This window comes from Macrobrachium nipponense, chromosome 4 (genome assembly GCF_015104395.2).
Source record: "Macrobrachium nipponense isolate FS-2020 chromosome 4, ASM1510439v2, whole genome shotgun sequence".
NCBI lineage: Eukaryota > Metazoa > Arthropoda > Malacostraca > Decapoda > Palaemonidae > Macrobrachium > Macrobrachium nipponense.
Window position 1 is genome coordinate 116556430 of NC_061100.1, and position 23567 is coordinate 116579996.

Genomic DNA, 23567 nt, shown 5'->3' on the forward strand with positions numbered 1-23567 from the left:
CGTCCTCCCTAGGAAAAGTCCTTTTCAGCGGACGCGAGTCACTCCGGCGCTCCACCCCTTGCGCGGGGAGGCGCCTCGGAGGACGAAAAAACAGTCCTTAAGGATGCGAGCCTGAGCACGCTCCTTGGCAGCCTGGGAAGCAGCAACAGGTCCTGCCGAAGGGACGCCAGATCGGTGGGGAGCCCCCGTAACCCTCTTGCGGCTTTCGACATGCCCACTCCTGAGGTCTGGGAGTCCGACAGAGGTCTAGACCTAGAGGCATTATGGGGCCGATCTGACGCCCCCTCCACAACACTAGGGGCACGATCACACACTTTATTCGAGCCGTTTTCAAGGGCCAACACTTTGGACTCTAGAGTACGTAACGACTCTAGAATCAGAGAAAGGGCATTACCTTCTCCAGACACAGAACTAGGGCCCTCAGGCAACAACACAGGATTAGGTGAAGCAAATTCTACTGGTGTTAATATAGGCGAAATGTTACTTCCCTTACCTTTCGTAGAACCGCTCTTAGAGGAAGACCTCCTGATCCTATCGCGCTCCAACTTACGCCGATAGGATTCATACACCTTCCATTCATCCTCAGTTCAAACTTTTGCATTCATGCAACGATCAACCAGCAAACAAACATGCCCCCATACACCCCATACATACTGTGTGGGGGTCTACCGATGATTTCGGTAGCCTCACCTTGCAATCACTTCTCACACACACTCTGGAAGCTCACTGAAACTTGATCCCGACATCACGTTTTCAGAGAAAAAGCCAATCCAAAATTTCAAAAACAGTCCACTATCGCGTATGCCAATCCAAACAATCCAGAGTCAAAACCAAAAGTCAATCCAGATACTTATAACGAGTCAAATCCAAAAATCCTGGGCGGAGGTCTGTAAACAGGTGTTTACCGACCGGCGACAGAAAAAAATATGAATAGAAAATGGGAATGGTTCCTGATATCCGCCTCCCAGCGGCGGGAATGGGTACTACCACCTGGCCGCCCACTGCGTGTGCCGCGAGTTTTGAAATTCTGTCGGACTTCGGAGAATACAGCTATATATATATCTGCCAAGTAAGTCTCATGAACAAATTCCTAGACTACCTGGATTTCCAGATAAACAAGGAAAAGTCCCGTCTCATTCCAGCGTCTCGCTTTCAATGGTTGGGAATTCAATGGGACCTAACCACACACAAACTATCTCTTCCGCCAAACAAGTGCAGAGAGATAGCGAAAGCTACAAAACAATTCCTCAAGAACAAACGGGCTTCTCGTCGTACCCAAGAGAGAATCTTAGGTTCACTTCAGTTTGCTTCAATAACAGATGTTCTGTTGAAAGCCAGACTGAAGGATATCAATCGGGTATGGCGGAAAAAAGCCAACAACAAGTTCAGAGACATAATCTCCTTGATTCCGCCAATACTAAGGAAAAGACTCCGCCCATGGACGGAAGTCCAGAGTCTTTCCAAATCAGTGCCACTACAATTTCCCCCACCGTCTCTGATAGTCCACACGGACGCCTCTCTGTGCGGATGGTGGGGCTACTCTCAGTACAAGAAAGTTCAAGGAACATGGTCGACAGCATTCCACCAGTTCCACATCAACGTACTAGAGGCAATGGCCATTTTTCTGACCCTGAAATGACTAGCTTCGGCCAGGAACATTCATATCAGACTAGTCTCGGACAGCGCAGTGATAGTTTATTGCATAAACAGAGGAGGCTCCAAGTCGAGCCAAATAAATCATGTGATGGTTGCAATCTTTTTGTTGGCAATGAAACATCATTGGCACCTGTCAGCTACTCACCTGGCAGGAGTACAGAATGTCATCATGGACTCACTGTCCAGGACAACTCCGCTGGAGTCGGAGTGGTCCTTGGACACAAAATCATTCCATTGGATTTGCCAACAAATCCCGGGCCTTCAGGTAGACCTGTTCGCCACGGAGTCCAATTACAAACTTCCGTGTTATGCGGCTCCCAATCTGGATCCTCTGGCTCACGCCACAGATGCGATGTCCATAGACTGAAACAACTGGCAGAAGATTTACCTATTTCCACCAATAAACCTCTCGCTGAAAGTTCTACACAAACTCAGATCTTTCAGAGGACAGATAGCATTGGTAGCACCCAACTGGCCGAAGAGCAATTGGTTTCCTCTTCTACTAGAGTTGAAACTCCGTCCCAGACGGATTCCCAACCCAAAACTGACTCAAATAATACAAACTCGGACTGTGTCATGTTCCTCAAGAATTCTGAATGCCCTAACTTTATGGACTTCATGAAATTCGCGGCACAGAAGGATGCTAGTATTGACCCACCAAACACCCTGTTCGTGGAGTCGGACAAAAGAGAATCAACACTCAGGCAGTATGATTCAGCAGTAAGGAAGCTAGCCATCTTTCTAAAAGAATCAGATGTCCAGAAGATGACTATGAATCTGACAATTTCATTTTTTAGAACTCTGTTCGAAAAAGGCCTAGCTGTTAGTTCAATTACTACGACTAAATCTGCCTTGAGGAAGATATTTCAGTTTGGCTTTAATATTGATTTAACAGATTCGTACTTCTCGTCTATCCCTAGAGCATGTGCTCGTCTGAGACCAGTAGACAGCCCTCACACGGTCTCCTGGTTTTTAAATGACATACTTAAGTGACATACTCAGGTTGGCGTCAGATACTGATAACGAATCATGCTCATATATAACCCTTCTCAGGAAAACATTATTTTTAATGAGTCTGGCCTCAGGCACCAGAATATCTGAACTGTCGGCTCTCTAGAGAATCAAATCATATTGATTTCCTACCGTCAGGAGAAGTTCTGCTCTCTCCAGGTCGGAAATTCTTAGCAAAGAATGAAGACCCACAAAACAAGTGGTCTCCATGGAAGATTGTCCCTCTTCCACAGGACCCATCATTATGTCCTATTATTACATTAAAATCTTATCTGGGCAGAACTTCTAAATAGTCTTCAGGTCCTCTTTTTATTAGAGTTTAGGGTGGAAACATTTCCTTGAAGGCCATCAGACAACAAATTCTTTATTTTATCAAACATGCCAATCCGGATTCAGTCCCTCATGTCCATGATATCCGGGCAGTGGCTACCTCAGTTAATTATTTTCATCATATGAACTTCGAGGATCTTAAAAAATATACGGGTTGGAAATCCCCAACATTATTTAAACGCCACTATCTGAAAACTCTAGAGGCCCTTAAATATTCGGCAGTGGCTGCAGGGAACATTGTCTCCCCTGATACGGCCTAGTTATGTAACTCTAAATCTGTATTTTATTATTTTGCTATTAATTATCTTTTGGTAGTCACTCTCACCTACCTGCCTCGCTTGTAATCCCTGCCTTTCTGCCTTTTGTTCCAGACTAGATTGCTCATCAACCCACTCCTGTACATGTACATAGTTCATTATTATATTTGTTTTTATGTTCATTACCTGTTGCTTTTTCCCATGATGGTATGGATTTGGTCATATTAGGTGCTTTTTACCGTTTGTAATTTGTTATCCTTACCTTGGTTATTAAAACAATAATTTTAAGAAAATTTTTATTTTCCTTTCATATAAATTTTTGTTTACATTTTATTTCCAAGCTTGTATGGCCAATTCTCTGTTACTATTTCACTGGCCGACACAGGTCGAGCCCAAAAAAGGGATTTTGACAAAGGAAAATTCTATTTCTGGGGGAAGACCTGTGTCGCCCAGTGAACCCATCCCTCTCTTTTTTCCTTTCCCCACCCTTTAGCTGGCCCAAGCTTGGGTGTGTATTTCAGGAATGAGGGTTTCTGGCAGAGGTAGTAGTAGCGAGCGGAAGGTAGACGTTGTAACGGCACCTCTCTAGAGGGTGATTTTGAGAGAGGAGACTTCTAATTGGCAAAGCATCTGTGATAGTGGTTTCCACTCGCCCTTGTGCTACAACGACACACTATGAGAGTAAGCGAACTGGAGGTAGTAACTCTAGCATTCCATATGGCTTTTTTTCTCTGGTAGTATATTTAGCATTTATTTATACCTAGAAATGAGTGCTATAGGGACATTTCACTGGCCGACACAGGTCGAGCCCAGAAATAAGATGTTATTCACAACCTTGATCTGTGTTTTTATAAGGTACCCAAAGAGCATCCATAGATAGTATGTGTGTAGTGGATTCAGGGTATCTAAATTCACCCAAGTGTCTATTCTGTTGAAAAACCATGTTTACTAAATTCTTTGAAGGTTAAGCTTGAAACAGAAGTGATAACAGTAGGGATCACAGAAAGCAGGGATTTCCCCAGATATAGATTTTTCCTTTGTCAAAATCCCTTTTTTCTGAAGTAATCTTTGTTGCACACCCAATATCTGGCATGCACAATCCATTTTCTTTAGCTTAAGGTTGCATAGATTCTCAGTATGGATGCTCAACTTGCTTTCCTTTCAAAAGTCATATCACTTTTGTTATATCCAAGGATTTTATAACCTAAAGAAAATGACAATTTTTCGAAAATTGCATTTTTCCTAACTATACAAACCTGAGGTCCTTTACAATAGGAAGGTAACTAGCGGCAGCTGGAATGGTCGTAAGCTTCGAACAAGGGAGTTCGGTAGTTAACTGCTTGTCCGACAGTGCGCGCAGCGTGACTGGGAGGTGAAGAATCCCTTTTGCTTTAGGCCCAGGAAAAAACGCAGAGTGAGGGGTGGCATGAGATGGGACTATATGTAAAGGACCTCAGGTTTGTATAGTTAGGAAAAATGCAATTTTCGACAAATTGTCATTTGTTCCGATACGTTATACAAACCATCGGTCCTTTACAATAGGAAGACTTACTTCTTGGTGGGAGGAATCTGAGTCTTAAAGAACAGACTGGTGTTCGCCCAACCTTGGATTCCCTCCCTGGTCGTAAGAGCAGAGGGAGGGATCCTAGCCTCTGCCCGATTGATCGGGGTATGTACCGCAGGATCAATGGTCAGACCTCTGGACCCAAGTAATAAGAGAGAGGCAAGCGTATCTCTTAAAAATGATATTGTCATGTTACAATAAAGTTTTATACATACTTACCTGACAGATATATACTTAGCTATAGACTCCGTCGTCTCCGACAGAATTTCAAATTTCGCGGCACACGCTACCGGTAGGTCAGGTGATCTACCGCCCTGCCCTGGGTGGCAGGACTAGGAACCATTCCCGTTTTCTAATCAGAATTCTTCTCTTCCACCTGTCTCCTGCGGGGAGGCTGGGTGGGCCATTAATCGTATATATCTGTCAGGTAAGTATGTATAAAACTTTATTGTAACATGACAATATCATTTTTATACATTCAACTTCCCTGCCAGATATATACTTAGCTGATTAGCACCCCCATTTGGTTGGTGGGTAAGAGACAGCTAACTACTGAAATAGACAGGTAAACAACATATGTTGTAGGTATTAATAAACCTTGGTTCCTACCTTATTAGGCTGAAGACTTCGCGGCTACTGCCTTGGAGTCTGCTTAGCCTCAAGAGCCTCAGCGAGATATTGATCTATGGCTAAGAGTTCTTGTGGGTCTGCCAATGGGGTCTTATCCACTTACTCGGCAGAGCCTAAAGGCCTTTGTCATTGGGTGCTATTCCACTAACATGACGATACACCTTGTTCAAGGAGCACAACACCGATCCCGATCACCGGATCCTAACATCCATGTTAGTTCGAAGATTGCAAGGAGTTATCCCCGAACATCCTTACAAATAAAACCAAAAACCAAAAACCGAACATAATTACACTTTCAGTTTAAAAACAAAATTACAAAAAAAATTTTGGTACTCCCCTACTTGCCATACATACCCTTGATCCCCTACCAGCAATGACACTATGCTCCCGCGCGACATCAGTGAGCTTGCTAATAGAAAACCAAGCATATCTGACAAGAGGGTTTATTACGATAAAACACAAATTTAAGGATCAGTCTTTGCTCCAAGACCCAGCACTGTATCTGCTGATACAAATGGACCTAGAGAGAAGCACTTCTCACAGGTCACTCTCACATCCTTCAGATAATGAGATGCAAACACTGAATTGCACCTCCAATATGTAGTCTCAATGATATTTTTTAGAGACATATTCTTTTGGAACGCCAAGGACGTTGCTACTGCTCTCACCTCATGGGTCTTGACCTTTAGAAGACCGAAGGATTCCTCCGAGCAGTTCTTGTGAGCGTCCGTAATTACGCTTCTCACAAAGAAAGCCAAGGCGTTCTTGGACATGAGTCTTTTGGGGTTCTTCACCGCACACCAAAGACCTTGTTGACAAGCTCCCATCTGTCTCTTCCTCTCTAAATAATATTTAAGAGCTCTCACTGGACAGAGAGACCTCTCTATCTCTCTGCCTACGAGGTTAGATAGGCCTTTTACCTCAAAACTTCTGGGCCACGGTTTTGAGGGTTTTCATTCTTTGCCAGAACCATTGTCTGGAAAGAAACAGATGGCAGATCTCCTTGAACCCCACTGTTGGAATCTAGAGCGTGCAATTCGCTCGTCCTCTTGGCTGTAGCGAGAGACACCAGGAATAAGCATTTCCTAGTGACGTCGCGGAAGGAAGCCAGATGTAAAGGCTCGAATTTATCTGATGAAAAGGAATTTCAGTTACCACGTCTAGATTCCAACTAGGCGTTCTAGGAGTAGCTGCCTTTGAAGTTTCAAAGGATCTAATTAGATCGTGTAGATCTTTGTTGCTTGCAATATCTAGCCCTCGATTCCTAAATACTGAAGACAGCATGCTTCTGTATCCCTTTATTGTTGAGACAGAAAGGTGTGATTCCTCTCTCAGAAAGAGGAGGAAATCGGCAATATTCACTATAGAGGTACTGGAGGGAGGACAGCTTCTGACTCTTACACCACCTCCTAAAGACTTCCCACTTTGATTGGTATACTCTTCTCGTCGAAGCTCTGCGGGCTCTAGCGATAGACGCCCGCGCCCTTGCGAGAAAGCCCTTGGGGGGAGGGGGGGCCTCGCTCTGACAAGTCTTTCGATAGTCGAAAGGCAGTCAGAGCGAGACCTGGGAGGTGTGATGAAACCTCTCGAAGTGGGGTTGTCTGAGTAGATCTGGTCTGTTTGGAAGAGATCTGGGGAAGTCCACTATCCACTCCAATACCTCTGTGAACCATTCCTGGGCTGGCCAAAATGGGGCTATTAGCGTCAACTTCGTGTTCTTCGAAGCTACGAACTTCCTGAGCACTTCCCCAGGATCTTGAACGGGGGAAAGGCGTATGCGTCCACACCCGACCAATCCAGGAGAAAACGCGTCTATTGCGAAGGCTCTCGGATCTTCCACTAGAGAGCAAAAGATCTCTATTCTTTTGGAGAGGAACGTCGCAAACAGGTCTATGTGAGGTCTCCCCACAGGGACCAAAGACTTCGACACACTTCTTCGTGTAGGAGGGTCCATTCTGTGGGAAGGACCTGATTCCTCCTGCTCAGTCTGTCCGCTCTCACATTCTTGATGCCTTGAACAAATCTTGTGAGGAGAGATGCCTCTTTCTTCTGTCCAGGTTAACAGGTGTCTTGTTAACTGAAAGAGGGAGAAAGAGTGCGTGCCTCCTTGCTTGCGTATGTAAGCCAGAGCCGTGGTGTTGTCCGAGTTTATCTGTATCACCTCGCCTCTGACTATCTCTTCGAAGAACTTTAAGGCTAGGTGTATGGCCACTAGTTCCTTGCAATTGATGTGCCAGGACACCTGTTCCTTTGTCCAGGTGCCTGACACCTTCCCTTGCTCCTAACGTCGCTCCCCATCCTGACTCCGAAGCGTCGGCATATAACACTTGGTCTGGGTTCTGCAGGGCAAGCGATACGCCTTCGTTCTTTTGAAGAGGAAGGATCCACCACTTCAAATGATCTTTTACCTCTTGTGGAAGCGGGAAGATGTCCGAGAGTTGCCCGTCTTCCAACTCCACACCCCTTTCAGGAAAAACTGAAGAGGGCGAAGGTGAAGCCTCCCCAGAGAGAAGAACTTTTCTAGTGAGGACAGGGTCCCTAAGAAGGCTCAGATAATCCCTCGCTGAACTGTTCTTTTTCTCTTAAGAAGCTCGAGATTTTCGACAAACCTTGAGTGATTCTTTCTCGCGAAGGAAATACTCGAAAACCCGAGAATCCATCTGAATCCCCAGATAGACCAAGCTCTGGCTGGGGATCAGCTGCGACTTCTCGAGGTTCACGAGTAATCCCAGCGATTTTTATCATGTTTCCTTGTTACTGATAAGTCCTCCAAGCACTGAATCTCCGACTTGGCCCTGATTCACCATCGTCCAAGTAGAGGGAGAGTGTTTACTCCCTCTAGGTGAAGCCATCTTGCCACATTCGCCATCAGGTTGGTGAATACTTGCGGAGCTGTAGACAGACCGAAGCACAGAGCCCTGAATTGAAAAGATCTTGTCTCCTATTACAAAACGAGATATTTCTTTGACAAATGGTGAATGGGAACGTGGAAATATCATCTTGCAAGTCCAGAGAGACCATCCAATCTCCTGGACGAAGAGCCGACATTACTGAGGCGGACGTTTTCCATGTGAAACTTCTTTTTCTGAACAAAGCGATTCAGAGCGCTTACTCCAGAACTGGTCTCCACCCCCCCGATGCCTTTGGTACTATAAAAAGGCGATTGTAAAATCCCAGGGAGTGTGGATCCTGCACAAGTTCGATGGCCTCCTTTTCCCACATTTGTTCCACCATTTGAAGGAGAGTCTTTCTCATTACCGGGTCTCTGTGACCTCGCTGACAGTTCCCGAGGCGTAGATGTTAGGGGAGGGCTGTTCTCCGAAGGGATTACATATCCCTTCTTTAGGACCGACACTGACCAAGGGTCGGTCTCCCCTTTTTGCCCATACTCCTGCAAAGTTCAGGAGTCTGGCGCCCACTGGTGCTTGAAGGAGCAACAAGTCATTTGGTTTTTTTCTTGAAGTGCCTAAAGGAAAGACCTTCCTCTCTTATCAGAGCTCTTCTTTCTGGCAGGGGGACGAGCCGCTGTACCCTCCACGAAAGGGCTGCTGAGGAGGACGAGAGTCCTTCTTAATCGCCGACACTACAGGGCGTCCTTTCTTGGACGTTGTGTAGTAGGTTGTGTCGCCTTCTCAGTTAGCGAGCGAGATATATCCTTCACTGAAACTTGAGAATGGAAACAGATGATCCGATAGAGGGGCGAACAATAAAGCAGTCCTCTGGCTTGGAGAACCCCTTTTGAAAATAGGGATCCATATACATGATCTCTTTTTCAGGAGACCAGCACCAAAAAAGGAAGCCACTTCTCCCGAACCGTCCTGTACTGCCTTGTCCATGCAAGACAGGATGCTAGGATGCTGGAGAATCTCTGGTTTTTTTTTAGAAACTCCGGATCTTTAGATTTGTTGGCCAGAACTCCGAGTGACCAATCCAGAAAGTTGAACACCTCTAAAGTGACAAAAGTCCCTTTAGAAAGTGGTTCAACTCTGAAAAAGTGCTCCACGTCGCTCTGACCGATCCTAAGGAGTGATGTCTAGCTCCACTAATTGGAAAAGGGCCGCATCTTCAGAGGCAGGCAGAGAAAGACCCATAGTCTCTCCTGTCCCATACCAAATACCTCTCTTTCCCATGTAGTTTGGAAGGAGGCATGCAGAATATAACGTCTTTCCTAACTCTTTCTTCTTGTCCATCCAAGAATCTAAAGAATGGAGTGCCTTCTTCATCGATATTGCAGGCTTCAATTTTCCAAAAAGGCCGAAGATTTTGCCGTAGCCGAGCTCGAAAAGAGAGAACGAGGAGAAGGAGGAGCTGCCAGACTAAGAGAATCTCCAAACTCTTGAAGCAATAATGAGGCTAAGACCTTATAACTCGAGAGTCCCTCATTAGCAGGAGGTTCGTCATCAGACAACTCGTCTAAACCTCGATCAGACGAAGGAGAAAGTTCACGTTTGGAGGGAGAGTCCTTCCAAGACCTCCTACGCTCTGAAGGAGAGGAGCTCCTATTTGGAGAAGAGTCATAAATTCCAGGAACGAGTCTCCGACTCCTGCCTCCTGGCTCTTGACTCTTGCCTCCTGACTCCTGCCTCCTGGCTCCTGACTCCTGCCTCCTGACTCCGGACTCCTGCCTCTGACTCCGGACTCCTGGCTGCCTGCCTCCGGATCCGCCTCTTGGCTCCTGACTCCTGCCTCTTGGCTCCTGCTCTTGACTCCTGCTCTGCCTCTGCTCCTGCCTGGAGGACTCCCACACTCCGGCTTCCTGCTCTGCTGGACCTGGCATCCTGGCGGACCTCCTGGTACACCTCACTCCTGGCTCTTGGCTCCGCCTCCTGGTTGACTCACTCCTGGCTCTTGGCTGCTCCTGGGTGACTCCTCACTCCTGGCCGGTGCCAGACGTCTGATAGGTTCATCAGGTTGTACAGGAAACCTCACCTCGAGTAGGAGGGTATCGATCCTGGCGGCAGCTACCTCCATACATCTGGAGGATCTTTTGATCGGAAGGGAAGAGTCTTTCCTTCTAGGAGGCTCCTTTGACAGAACTCCTACAAAAGACGAAATCTGCTCTTGCATCACCATCATGAATCTCTTCGTAACCTCCTCTTTATCCTCTTCGGGAGGAGGGGAAGGAGGAGGGGAGTAGTCCATAGCTCCACCTCCTTCCTCCTTCTCACTCTGGTTGAAAGAATGGCTCTTCTTGCCTTCTTCACTCCCGAGGGAGGACTCCTCAGGGAGAAGTTTTCTGGGCTCGAATCAATAGTCGGAGCCTTCCAACTCCTCTTGATGGCCGAGATCGATCTGAATCCCTCCAATCACGTCTCGGAGATGAAGATCCGACGACGAAAAACACTCACGCAGGACGCTTTTACAATAGCGATCCTTGGCAGTCTGGGGTGTCACAGAAACCGCCGAAGGGACACCTGATCGGTGGGGATTCTCCACAACCTCCTTTCGGTTTTCGACATTCCTTCTCCTCTGGGCATGTGAGCTTGGAAGAGGTCTAGACCTAGGAGCGTTGCTGAGCCGACCAGATGCCCCCTCCACTACACTGGGGACACTCATATCACTGTCCACTGAATAATCACTAGCCTTACCTTGTATGGCAGCCATTTTGTTTTCCATCAACTTGAAGGCTGCTTTTAGATCCGCAAGTTCTTTCGCTGAATCTACAGTTCTGCAATAGGAGAAGGGGCTGCAATGGAAGGAGAAGTAGCAATACTACCCATTGGGGAAGATCCCAAGCTAGGAATCAGTTCAGATCTCGAACTACTTAAACTTCTATAAGAAGCCTTCCTCACTCTTTCTCTCTCTAACTTTAAAATAATTAGTTAGATTCTTCCATTCGTTCTCACTCAAATTCTCACATTCCTTACAAGTATTAGTAAAAGAACATTCATACTCCCTGAAACCATAAACCCTTGCATACCGTGTGAGGGTCTACCGAAGCTTTCGGCAACCTCACCTTACAGCCTACATTCACACAACGTCTCACAACCATTCCAGAGTCAGACATTTTTTAAAGAAAATTCCAAAATCAAGTCCACAAAACAGTCCACAAAAGCGTATGCCAATCCAACAATCCAGATACGTCACCAAAAGTCGGTCAAGAAGATCAATTGCCGGTGAAAAAAGAAAAAACCAATCGAGAGGAACCAACAACAATGTTGATGGCCCGGGCGACAGAAGAATTCTGTTTAGAAAACGGGAATGGTTCCTAGTCCTGCCACCCAGGGCAGGGCGGTAGATCACCTGACCTACCGGTAGCGTGTGCCGCGAAATTTGAAATTCTGTCGGAGACGACGGAGTCTATAGCTAAGTATATATCTGGCAGGGAAGTTTTGAATGTATAAAACTAGCAAGTAAGAACTTGTTCCTGTTGCAAGAGGCAACATAAAGTTATGGGTTTGTCTCTTGTTGGCATTCACTCCCCCGCCCCGCCCCCCCCCCCCCCCCCCCCCCCCCCATTGTTGGAGGAAGTGGTGGATATTCACTCCTATCCCTAATGAAAGGGATAGGATGGGGCTCGGTTGAGTAGCTTACCTGCATCTTTTCCTTTTCCAGCGTAGTGACGACCGTGTCCCTCTGCCCACAGGTAGAGGGAGAGAAAGATGGGGAAGAGAAGCCAGTCGCACTCTCATTCACTCATTCATTCCTACAGTCACACCAGGAATCGATGCTGTTCTGCCTGCTCAGGTGCTGGGTAAGCTACACAACGTGTTGAACAGCCACCACAGGTCCCAAGGAAAAGGTATCCAAGGACTTGTGGGCAATATCCCGAAGGTAGGAGGAGGTGAAGGTGGTCTGGTTAGACCAGACCCCTGCCTTCAGGACCTGCGCCACGGAGAAGTTCTTGCGGAACGCAAGCGAAGGACCAATGCCTCTGACTTCGTGGGCTCTCGGACGAAGGGGACGGATGGTGTCACTACCATCAGCTTTGTACGCCCTCCTGATCACCTCATGCAGCCAGAAAGAAAGTGTGTTCTTGGATACTTCTTTCTTGGTAACCCCAGTGCTAACGAAGAGGCGTCGACACTCAGGCCTGAGGTGTCGAGTTCTCTTCAGATAGCGCCGTAGCGCCCTCACAGGACAAAGCAGCATCTCATCCGTATCGTTGTTGGTGAAATCCATTAGGGAGGGGATTGTGAAAGACTCGAACCTGTCGTCAGGGATCGACGGATTCTGAGTCTTGGCCACGAAGTTCGGGACGAAATCGAGCATCACAGATCCCCATCCCCTGGAATGCTTTACATCGAAAGACAGACCATGAAGTTCCTCTACTCTCTTCGCCGATGCCAGGGCCAGCAAGAAGAGGGTCTTGAGGGTCAGATCCCTGTCTGACGACTCTCGGAGTGGCTCGAATGGTCTTTGAGTCAAACTCCTAAGGACGAGAGTCACGTCCCACCCTGGGGGCCTGAGTTCCCTGGGTGGGCAAGACCTTTCGAAGCTCCTCATAAGCAAGGAAATCTCGAACAAATTCGAGATATCCAATCCCCTCAGCTTTAGGACCAGGGCCAGGGCGGCTCTGTATCCTTTGACTGTGGGGACGGAGAGGAGCTTCTCTCGGTGAAGAAAAACGAGGAAATCCGCTACCTGCTGAAGAGTGGCTCTGAGAGGAGATAGACCCTGTCTACGACACCAACCACAGAAGACAGCCCACTTTCCCTGGTACACAGTTGCAGAGGACTGTCAGACGTGTCCAGCCATCTCTGTTGCTGCGCTGCGAGAAAAGCCTCTAGTTCGCAAGAGATGGTGGACAACAGCCAGCCGTGAAGTTGTGGGGACTGGACTGTTTGGTGGTACCGTTCTACATGCGGCTGGATGAGAAGGTTGTGCCAAGGGGGAATCTCTCTCGGTGCTTCCGCAAGCAGAGCCAGCAGGTCCGGATACCAAATGGCCTGGGGCCATTTGGGAGCCACCAGGATCATCCTGAGATTCGGGGTGGCCAGCACTCGGCTGATCACCTTGCGAATCAGACAGAAGGGAGGAAAGGCGTATGCGAAGGTTGTCCCACGGGTGTTGAACCCATGGGTCCGGCACGGCTGAAAAGAAAACTTGGAGTTTTCTGTTGTGCCGGGTGGCGAACAGATCCATAACTGGACGCCCCCCAGGTTGAAGAGCCTTTCCGCCACGTCTGGGTGTAGAGACCATTCGGTTCCTATCACCTGATCCTGACGTCTGAGCTTATCTGCTACTACATTCCTCTTGCCTGGAATGTAGCGTGCTGACAGCTCTATTGAGTGAGCCACGGCCCACTCGTGCACCTGCACAGTCAACTGGTGCAACAGAAGAGACACTAGGCCCCCCTGTTTGTTGATGTATGCCACTACTGTGGTGTTGTCGCACATCAACACTACCGAGTGTCCCACCAAGCGGTCCTGAAACTCTTGGAGAGCGTAGATTGCTGCCTTGAGTTCCAGGACATTGATGTGAAGGTGCTTGTCGTGATGGTCCCACACACCTGCAGCCAGCAACTCCTCCAGGTGTGCGCCCCATCCCTCGGTGGATGCGTCTGAAAACAGCAACACCTCGGGGGGGGGGGGGGGGGGGAGTGCGGAGAGGCACTCCTCTTAAGAGGTTCCTGTCGTCCAGCCACCAGGCTAGGTCCTGCCTCACCTCCTCCGTGAGGGACACGGGGAAGTACGGTGGGTCCTGAGCCAGTGACCAACTCTCCTTTAGTCTCCCCTGAAGAGACCGCAGGTGAAGATGTCCGTGAGGAACTAACCTTCTCGAGTGACGACAGGTGGCCGATCATGACTCGCCATTGCTGAGCTGACTGTTCCTGTCAAGACAGAAATCGGTCGGCTGCCTCCCTGAATCTGCTGATCTGCAAGTCTACGGGGAAGACTTGCCCTGCTACCGTGTCGATCAGCATACCCAGGTACTTCATCCTCTGCTTGGGTTCGAGATCGGACTTCTCAAAGTTTACCACGATCTCCAGATCGCGGCAGAACTTCAGGAGTCGATCCCTGTCTTGTAGCAACTGCGAGCAGGAGCTCGCCAGGACTAACCAATCGTCGAGATACCTCAAAGGACGTATCCCGTGCGAATGGGCCCAAGAAGACACCAGAGTGAACACTCGAGTGAACACCTGTGGGGCGGTTGAGAGACCGAAGCAAAGTGCCCTGAATTGGATGAAGCGGAGGTACTTCCTGGAGGATTGATGGACGGGTATCTGAAAATACGCGTCCTTCAGATCCACTGAAAGCATGAAATCGTTCTCCCTGATGGAGTCGAGCACGGAACGTGCCGTCTCCATTGTGAACTGAGACTGGCGAATGAATCGGTTCAGGGGAGAGAGATCTATCACTGGGCGCCAGCCCCCCGAAGACTCCTCCACCAGGAAAAGGCGGCTGTAGAAGCCCAGTGACCGATCCCTGATGATCTCTACAGCTCCTTTGCTCAGCATGGTCTTGGTCTCCTGTTGAAGAGAGATGTCCTTTGATGTTCCCTGGACGTAGGTCTGAAGATGGACTGGTTTGGAGGTGAGGGGTGGCTGAGATTCGAAGGGTAGTAGATATCCCTCCCGAAGGACGTCTACTATCCAGGTCTCGCCACCGTAGCTCTGCCATGTTGCCCAATGGCTCGCCAGGCAACCCCCCACTTCCGGCAGTAGGTGAGGGGGGACGCCGTCCCTAGCGTTTCCCACCTCTCTTCAACTTCTTCCCTGCCCCCCTCGAGAGAAGGAGGGCTGGGAGGGGGGCTGATGACGACCTCCCCTGGCAGAAGTTGAAGGAAGAGTCTTCCCTTGGGGCTTAGACGGGGCAACCGTCTTAGCAGCCGAGGAAGCGCTAGCCAAACTCTTGGGGTTGGCCGCAGTAGCTTGAGGCTGCCCAGAAGCCTTCGAGACTGCCTGGTGTACTAGGTGGTCACTGTCATCAGTGCGCCGCCTTTCTACCGCAGCGTCCACCATCTCTCCAGGGAAGAGAGAGGAGGAACTCCGAATAGGTCCATTATGTAGTCCGAGTGCCGCCTCACGCCCAGCCCCCCTGGATACCCGGGTAAGAACAGCGTCCCTACGACGAAGTACCTGGTTGGCCCACAGGTTTACCATCTGATGGGCGAGGTACGAAATGGCCCTACCTCCTGACTGGCAAAGTCTCCTGAAAGCCGGGTCTTCTTCGAGAGTAGAACTCCCGGAGTTGGCCGCGACTTTGGATACTGTGAGGGACCACAGATCCAACCAGGAGACTGCCTGAAAAGCCGCCATAGCAGTCGATTCCAGGGCAAGTGCCTCCTGCTGCGAGAACCAGAGGTTCTCCGACAGGAACTGCTGCAGGGACACACCCAGAGTTAGCCTTGCTAGTTCCGGGTTAACCTGTTTGGGCGGCATCGGATCCTCAGAAGGCACGTAGAAATGCCGCTGTTGCTGTAGAGGAGGAGGAAGTAGCTTAGATGACCTGCCTGACTTCAGCGAACCCTCCCGTCCGGAGACAAGAGACTCCACCTGGTCAAGCACAGAGTCAGCCAGCTCTGATCGCGGCAGACCCACTGTCGGTTCGGGTTCCCTCTTCGGGCCCCAAAACAACTCGAGCCGGGACGTGGGCTCGGATGGTGGGAGCGGCGATCCTTCCCCGAGGTCGTTGTGCTGACGAATCTGCACAATAACCTCGGCAAAGTTCCTCTGAATCTCTGGAGTGACGGCGTCTTGAGGAGTAGGACGGTCAAGTCCCTCCAACAAGAGCGACTCCCGAGATCCTTCTCCTTCAGAAGAAGGAACAGCAACAGACCCCTCTCGGTCTCCTCCTGTCACTTGCGCGTACGTCCTGGTTGATCCTAAGACCGTGCCTGGCACGTACGGCATCCTGACGGGATTGCGAGGGGCATGCACTCCTAGGTGCCTTGCTCTTCCCGGCGTATCCTGAGGAAGAGGAGAGGAAGACCTGACGCTCCCCCCTCGCTCACTGGCAGAACCAGTGTGCTTGGAGGGCTGCAGATGATCACCAACCTGCGGTGGGGATCGAGCTGCAGGCCTGGTCGCACCGCTCACCTGTGGCGAGCGGCTGGACTGAGCACAGTGGCCCTGGTCTCGTGCATCAGATGAGCTGCTGCTGGTGCCCTATCCGCCCGGTCCCTGTGGGAGCGGCGGTCAGGGGACCTGCAGAGACCACTGTCGCGGTGAGACCGGTGCGTGTCCTCGCGGCGCGTCGAACCGCTGGTACCAGCCGAGGCTGGCGCCAACGATTGGGGGGACCTCTTCCCAGCCTCAGCCCGTGGCCGGTCAGAGACTGTCATGTCGACCTGGGTTACTGGCTGGTCGCTGCAAGAGCGGCCGCTGGCCTGGCGAGAGTCACCTGGCGGCTCTCACCAGCCCTCTGCTCCATGCCGCGGTCTTGGCGCCGAGCGGACTCTGGCGCCAGAACTTTGGCTGTACGGTCTCCCACGGGAGACCGTACACTTGGAACCTCTCGCGAATGAGAGACCGAGCCGGAACCTGGCGTAGCGGCAGCACCGCTAACACCAGGCGAGGAAGTACCAGTGTTAGCCGGTACCCCTCAGGTCCCTGTCTTCTTCTTCCTTGCGGAAGGAGAGACAGGCCCTGTTCCCGAAGGAGTAGGAGGACCAGCAGAAGGACCCCCCCGTCCCACCGGAGTGCGACGGGCCCTTAGAAGTTCCTGAAGGAGCCTTCTTAGTGGGGGAGGAGGCAGCCTTCTTCTTCTTCGGCTTGGGAGCCTTAGAAGTCGAAGGGGAAGAGGCGGCAGCAGACGACGAAGAAGACGATGAAGACGACGACGACACCTTCCTCCTCTTCTTCTTCTTCTTCGTCAGCTCTCGCAGGACAGACGTCAGGTCAGCCATCCAGGAAGGAGCCGGGGCTGCTGTTGCCAAAGCAACAGAGCCCGGCTGCACTGTCCGGACAGACCAGCGTCTAGGGCAGCAACACCGTGGGCTGGAACGACGTGGGCAGGAGCGGGAACAACAGGAACAGCAGGAGCGGCAGGAACAGCAGGACCAGCGGCAGGAACATCAGTAGCGGCAGGTACGGCAGGCAAAGCAGGTAGGTCCAGGGGCGAGCTCTTAGGGCAGTGGAAGTCTGGGGAAGGCAGCACGAAGAATCCGGGCGGCGGTGGCACGCCCCTCCTCGGTACGGCAGCGATCGACCCTTACACGGCGGCTGTTGGCGTCACCGACATCACATGGGGAGTATAAACCAGGTGAGGAGGGGCAGCGTACCCTGGGGTAGAGATCGTGGTAGTGGTGGTGGTCACCGCTCCATGGGTGACTGCCCCAGACCCTGCCAGACACTGAATAAGCCCCTGAATACTCAGCACGCCCTGCAGTCCCAGTGACGCCCACACCTGTCCAAGGTCGTCCCCCACGGAAGAAGCACCTGCGAGAGCAACGGTCGGGTAAACATGAGGGGTTCCCTCTCGCGCGGGGGGAGGCGAGCCCCACCCCAAGCGAAAGGAAGACCCCGAATACAGTTGTACGTCGGGGTAACGAGCGCCCTCCTCCACACTCGATGGATCAAGCGAGGAGAAGGACTCCGAAACCCCCCCTCGAAGGGGAAGGTGCCATACATGGGAGCTGAGCCGGGGGTAGGAAAGACGAGGAAGTATCAGTAACCAAAGGAGTCGCTGGAGAGCTTTCCGACGACTCCTTGGCAGGCCTTCGCTTCTTCCTACCCTTATACAACCCCCACTGCACCTCCGACCAATTTACACAAATTACACATAGCTCGGCCCGAGAACATTCACGCCCTCGGCACCGAGTACATAAATCATGGGGATCCACTTCTGGAAAAGAGTGAAAGCCGCCGCATTTACACCCCTCCAACCCAGGACACACTCTATGGGTGATTGGGGGGCGCGGCAAAAGCTCCATTTCTTGATCCATGATAATAGAATAATAAATGAAAATGAAAATGTAGTACTTACAAATTTCACTTTCAAAACCAGACAAACCAGTAGGAGAATACACAATAAACAAATCCAAAGCATACGACGGTGTAGAGGGCAGAGAGCGATGACGAACAACGTCCTCACACCATATGGCCGAAAGCAAAAGTGATTCTTCACCTCCCAGTCACGCTGCGCGCGCACTGTTGGACAAGCAGTTAACTACCGAACTCCCTTGTTCGAAGCTTACGACCGTTCCAGCTGCCGCTAGTTACCTTCCTATTGTAAAGTACCGATGGTTTGTATAATGTATCGGAACAAAGAACATTCCAGCAGGAACTGAACAACCATTTATCAAGAAAAACACCTTAAACTTTCTCTTCATCTTCTGATGATTCTTATAGTTTTAGCTTTGTTTGGTGAGAATTTAAACCCTGACTCTGCCTATTTACTAATAAAATTTATTGATGTTGGGAGTTTCCTATGGGTTTCTGAAGCAGTATGTATATCAAATTCAATAATAACAAAATCATTCTCAAATAATCTATTGGTCTATAGTACTCAGCAAGATCTGGGTTTTTCCTGGTCTATGTCCTGGAAATATTACCAAAATTTTCTAGGAAGATAGAGAAGTTTTAAATTTCAAGTAACCATTCAATGTAACTAATAAAAATATTTTGCTACGAACTGGAAGATATACAATATAATATTTCATATTCCATTTTTTATTTTCACCTATTGATGTTACAGTTTGATAAACATTTTCAATTTCATCCACTCAGAATGGCAGAATATAGGTATACTTCTGTATTCTTAAGGGTTGTTGGAAAGTTACAGTACAGCTTTGAAATTAGAGAAGTTCAGGAAAAAAATGGCAATATATGTAATTTGTATTTTTCATATGTACTATACAAATCCTAGCACTTCATACATGGAGTATCCCTCCAAGCATGTGCTGAGGCAGCCATGTACTGAATAAACAACAGTAGTTCCTAAGTGGAGATTGGGGAAAGATGATGACCATCCTAAACCAACTACCTTTTTGCCTGTATTCAAAATTAAACACTAAAGGGAAAAATTAAGCAAGGTGGATGAGGTAGGTTACCTCCAATATGGAAGGCTATGATTTGTGTATAATAGTACTAGCTAGAAAAAATACAAACTGCTTTTACAATTTGGCATTGGTTCCTATGGGGATAAAAACACAATGCCTTTCTTATTATGGAGACTCACTGACAGGATGAATCATCATTGATGCATCACTGCATCATTCCCTCTCTTTAGCACAGCCTATGCTAATCACCACCACTTCTCCTGCAGTCTAGTATTTCCTACTAACAAAAAAGGTCCTTTTCATTTTAACAGCTCTGTACCTTTATTAACAGGGCACTTCCCAGTCTCCTCATTTTCCTCCTGCATCAAAATCTTACAGTTTACAACATTTGAAAGAAAACCTATACAATACAGATAATATAAAAGGTAATACATATACAAAAAAATATTATCTTATGCTTACCAAGAAGAACTGACACAGTATGATTTGATCGAAGTCTTACTTTATCTCTGTTGCTCAGTTCTGGTTTGTATAAGCCACCAGTCATACAGCAAGACCAACAAGGAACACTATATTGCATCATGCTGTAAAATTGGAAAAATAAATATCATTATTGTACCTTTCACCACTATACAGACAAAATGGAGTAGTTTTGGCACAACACATTATGCAGTTTCAGGGAAAATAGTTATTAGATTGTTATATTTCCACATTTCCATATAATATAAAAGTACAATACTTAGTTATTCTTACTCCCTCGACCTTGTAATGATCTGTGAACCTAAATTGACTAGAATTCCAAATAAATTGAAATGACACTCAAATTTTCCCCAATCATTGAGTTTCTCAACCCACTTGAAACTTTACCTTGGTTTCCTGTCAAAATAGTTAAATGATATAATCACTGTCTAAATATTAATAGTTCTTCCAGACGTGGAAACCATAGAATTTTGTATACTGACTGATTCAATTTCTTGAGATATAAGGCTACTATTAACTTTACTATTTTTGTAGTTGTACAAACCGATTTTACTGCTTTCCAAAGGACTTAATAATTAAGGCCTACATATTTCAGAATAAGCAGAAATAGTAAAAGGCCTTGGCAAGCATTCATAAATTATATCACAAATTATCGCAAGTATTAGGTGGGCCATGAACATTCCAAGCATTGGCATGATCACACGTGTACAGGCACCTGTAGGTTTTTGTAAATTGCAGACCTGTCAAGGATGAAACCACTCTCTACACAAGCTCAGTCTGGAGGCCATGTAAGACAAAATGAGACTCTTGGACAGTTCTGTCTCAAGATTTAGAAAGAACTGGGGTCATGACCAGTCTCAGAAACCCAAGTGTTACAAGTTTCAACCTTATCTAATATAGAAGTAAGCAAACACTGATGTCAACCTTCAGAGAAGGGAGATGCTCAAATGTTCATCTCTGCTTGTGAGAAGTATTAAAAAAAAACTGGAATTGGAATAAAAAATTTAGACCAAATGCCAAGTGCAGGCGCTTATGCGCTAATTCAGTGCTGAAAATAATGTTGAAATATTTGTTGAGGGAGGGCAAAAGGTATAATGGAAGAAAGCGAATACAAACAGGGGTACAGTCAAAGGAATGAAAATGGTTGCAGCTAGGGGTCAAAGGGATGCTGCAAAGAACCTTAAGTACGCATTACCTATAGTGTAACATGTAGTAAGGTAAACTGGCAGTACTAGCCACCTATGGGGTCTTTCAAAACGAGGATCAGTTAAAGCATTATCATAATACTACTCAGTTAGACTCTTATTAACTGCAGCATATAGGCTAGTAAGTCCTATAGCTTAAGATAGAACCTAGTATACTGGGTAGCCTAGGTATATTACTACAAGGTTCCGACTTTGGTCCCGTCCCCAGGGAGTCATCACAAGACCCTAGGCAAGACCTCATAGCATAAGTAGGCTAATCGGTATATTTTCAATCAGACTACGCTACAGTAAAATACTTCTAAGCTTGCTACTTTTACACAACACATACTGTTACCTGTATAAGACATATGAAATTTTCATAACTGTTAAGCCTAGGCTAGTGGCATTCGTTGATGGATAGCTAGCCTAGTATATACCTAGTAGTAACATTTGTCTAGCCCTAAGCTTGGCTATGAATTGAGAAGAATGTTCTCAACATTTATTTGGCAAATCGTATAACCTAGACTTCAAACTTAAAGCTACACACCTGTCCTTAATTATCGCAGTGTTAACAAGTGGCAGAGGCTAATTATTAATTACATCTATGTTTCTCGAAGGAACAAGTTTTAAAGTTTACGTCAAAAACAGCTGATATTTCGCCGTGACGTTTTAGCTAATGTTCATCATTGAGGATACAAGAGGCACTTAAAAAATAACAATAATTTATGCTTTCAGTAATAATTTCCTGTCGTAATATTCAGAATCTCGAATGAATAAGGTATATCAAGGGTATAGGCGATGCCAGAATTTTTTGATTTATTGCTTCTGCCTGAAATACTAGAAGAGCTTTGTACGAAAACTACGGTAGTTTAGATTGCTGATAGTAAATCATTTTTTTTCTTTGATATTTGCCAGCGCATGTCTCATAATTTCCGTGGTAAGATTATGATGATTACAGTAAAATAAGGCTGTACTGCATTGAGTCCCAAGCAAGCAACGAATGTTCACGGAGTTACGGAACCGTTTTGATTTTTTTTCACACATGTCTGATATATGGCGCCGTTGTAAAGGCATTGCCTCGACCCATAACCAGCCAACAACTTTCAATTTTTTCTTATTATGTCTAGGAGACTTTACTTGCGCTAGAGATAAATTAATTTTGAATAATCCAGTAGTCCAGTTTTATTGCAATGTATTCGTCTTAAATACATAGCCAATAACCCATTTAATCCATTGTTCACCAGCAGTTTTAATGCACTATTGCGTATGATATAATTCTGTGCAGGAAAAAAATTCCCAATAGCTCGACAGTTCGTAACACGTAATTTAATGTCATTTTGATAATTTGATTGCTACAGAATCAAGATACATTTCGCATGATATAGTTTCAAGCAGGAAAAAAATCATTGCAGCTCACAGCTCTTATTACTGGCTGTAGAATGAATTATAAGTAAAATCTATACTTTTATATAATTTTACAGAATCATTAAAACTTCTAATAATATTCGTTTAGGGAAACAAGAATGTATTTATTCCTGATCATTCACCAGTGACCAGTCTGACAGTCAACGTTTTCGTTCGTGGTAGGATATATACCTACTAGTGCCTAGCTAAAAAGTTTGTTTATTTCCATTGAGTACAATGAAGTTATTATAAGCTTCTCCTCATTCAAACTTTGCTGTCTTGAGTGACGTCGGATGACCAGCGCGATTAGTCTGCATTTTGTCACTTTGATTTTAAAGTAAATATAGATATTACCTACATTTTTAAAGCTTGTAAATTTTATGAATTAGGAGACCTCCAGTTAGGATAGAGAAACTTTAGCCATAAACATTGAATATGTTAATCAGATCTGGGCTTCATACTCTACTACCTAGGCCTAGTAAAGCTAGGTAGTAGAACTTATGGAAGTCAGCAGCCTATAGTTTAAGGTCTAGCCTACTGTAGGTTTAATTAGGACCTCAGCTGTGGCATGTAAATTAAGAATTAATTTGAGGCAATACCTAGGTAGGTTTACAGCTTTTGACTAAAACATTTTTATTAGCCTACCTACCTACCTACTAGGTATCATTTAGGCTAAATATCCATATCTTAGCCTACCTAGGTAGTAATTAAGCTGCCTTACTACTAATTGCCATTGATCAGCATGATTTGTATTTGAACTTTACAATTTAGTAGGCTGTAAGGCCATGCACAAACTTATAAAGATTATAGCCTAGCTAGAAGGTACCTTTGCCTTTTGTACATTACCATGCTTTTCTGGGTAATAGGTAGGTACCTAGGGTAAAAAACCGCATGGTACAGGGGTGGAGCATGTACGATCAGCGTGAACAACCCCAAAAAAAGTACATCATAACGCGTCCTGACATCGGAGATGGGCAATCAGTCGCGACTTCTTGTTGGTGAGAAACGGAGCTAAAGACCTCTACTCTGGTGTCGGGACACGTTATAATGTACTTTTCTTGGGGTTGTACACATTGATTGTACATGGTCCACCCCTGTACCATGCGCTTTTTTACCCTAGGTATTTCTACAGAAGCAATCTGCGGTGGCCTAGACTATGGCAATTGA

General features: G+C 47.2%; 2 protein-coding genes across 10 annotated transcripts in view; one reads left to right on the top strand and one right to left on the bottom strand.

Moving 5' to 3' along the window:
* Nucleotides 1-21696, bottom strand: part of LOC135211081 (kelch-like protein 20) — a 142938-nt gene extending 121242 nt beyond the window's left edge. For 4 of the 5 annotated variants that reach the window (XM_064244145.1, XM_064244144.1, XM_064244143.1 and 1 more), the window contains exons 1-2: nt 21352-21392; nt 19795-19916 (exon numbers count right to left, since the gene is read on the bottom strand). In XM_064244145.1, the coding sequence (XP_064100215.1) occupies nt 19795-19916; nt 21352-21377 (148 nt within the window). In that variant the 5' untranslated portion in view covers nt 21378-21392. Of the gene's footprint in view, nt 1-19794; nt 19917-21351; nt 21393-21543 lie in introns of those variants that run through there. The other variant, XM_064244147.1, reaches the window with a different exon arrangement.
* Nucleotides 21697-22426: 730 nt separating this feature from the next.
* The window catches only part of LOC135211084 (ankyrin repeat and SAM domain-containing protein 3-like), a 172153-nt gene continuing 171012 nt past the window's right edge, over nt 22427-23567 (top strand). For 2 of the 5 annotated variants that reach the window (XM_064244156.1, XM_064244152.1), the window contains exon 1: nt 22586-22737. The gene's annotated coding sequence lies outside the window, so the exon portion shown is untranslated. Of the gene's footprint in view, nt 22738-22867; nt 23004-23567 lie in introns of those variants that run through there. The other 3 variants (XM_064244153.1, XM_064244155.1, XM_064244154.1) reach the window with 3 other exon arrangements.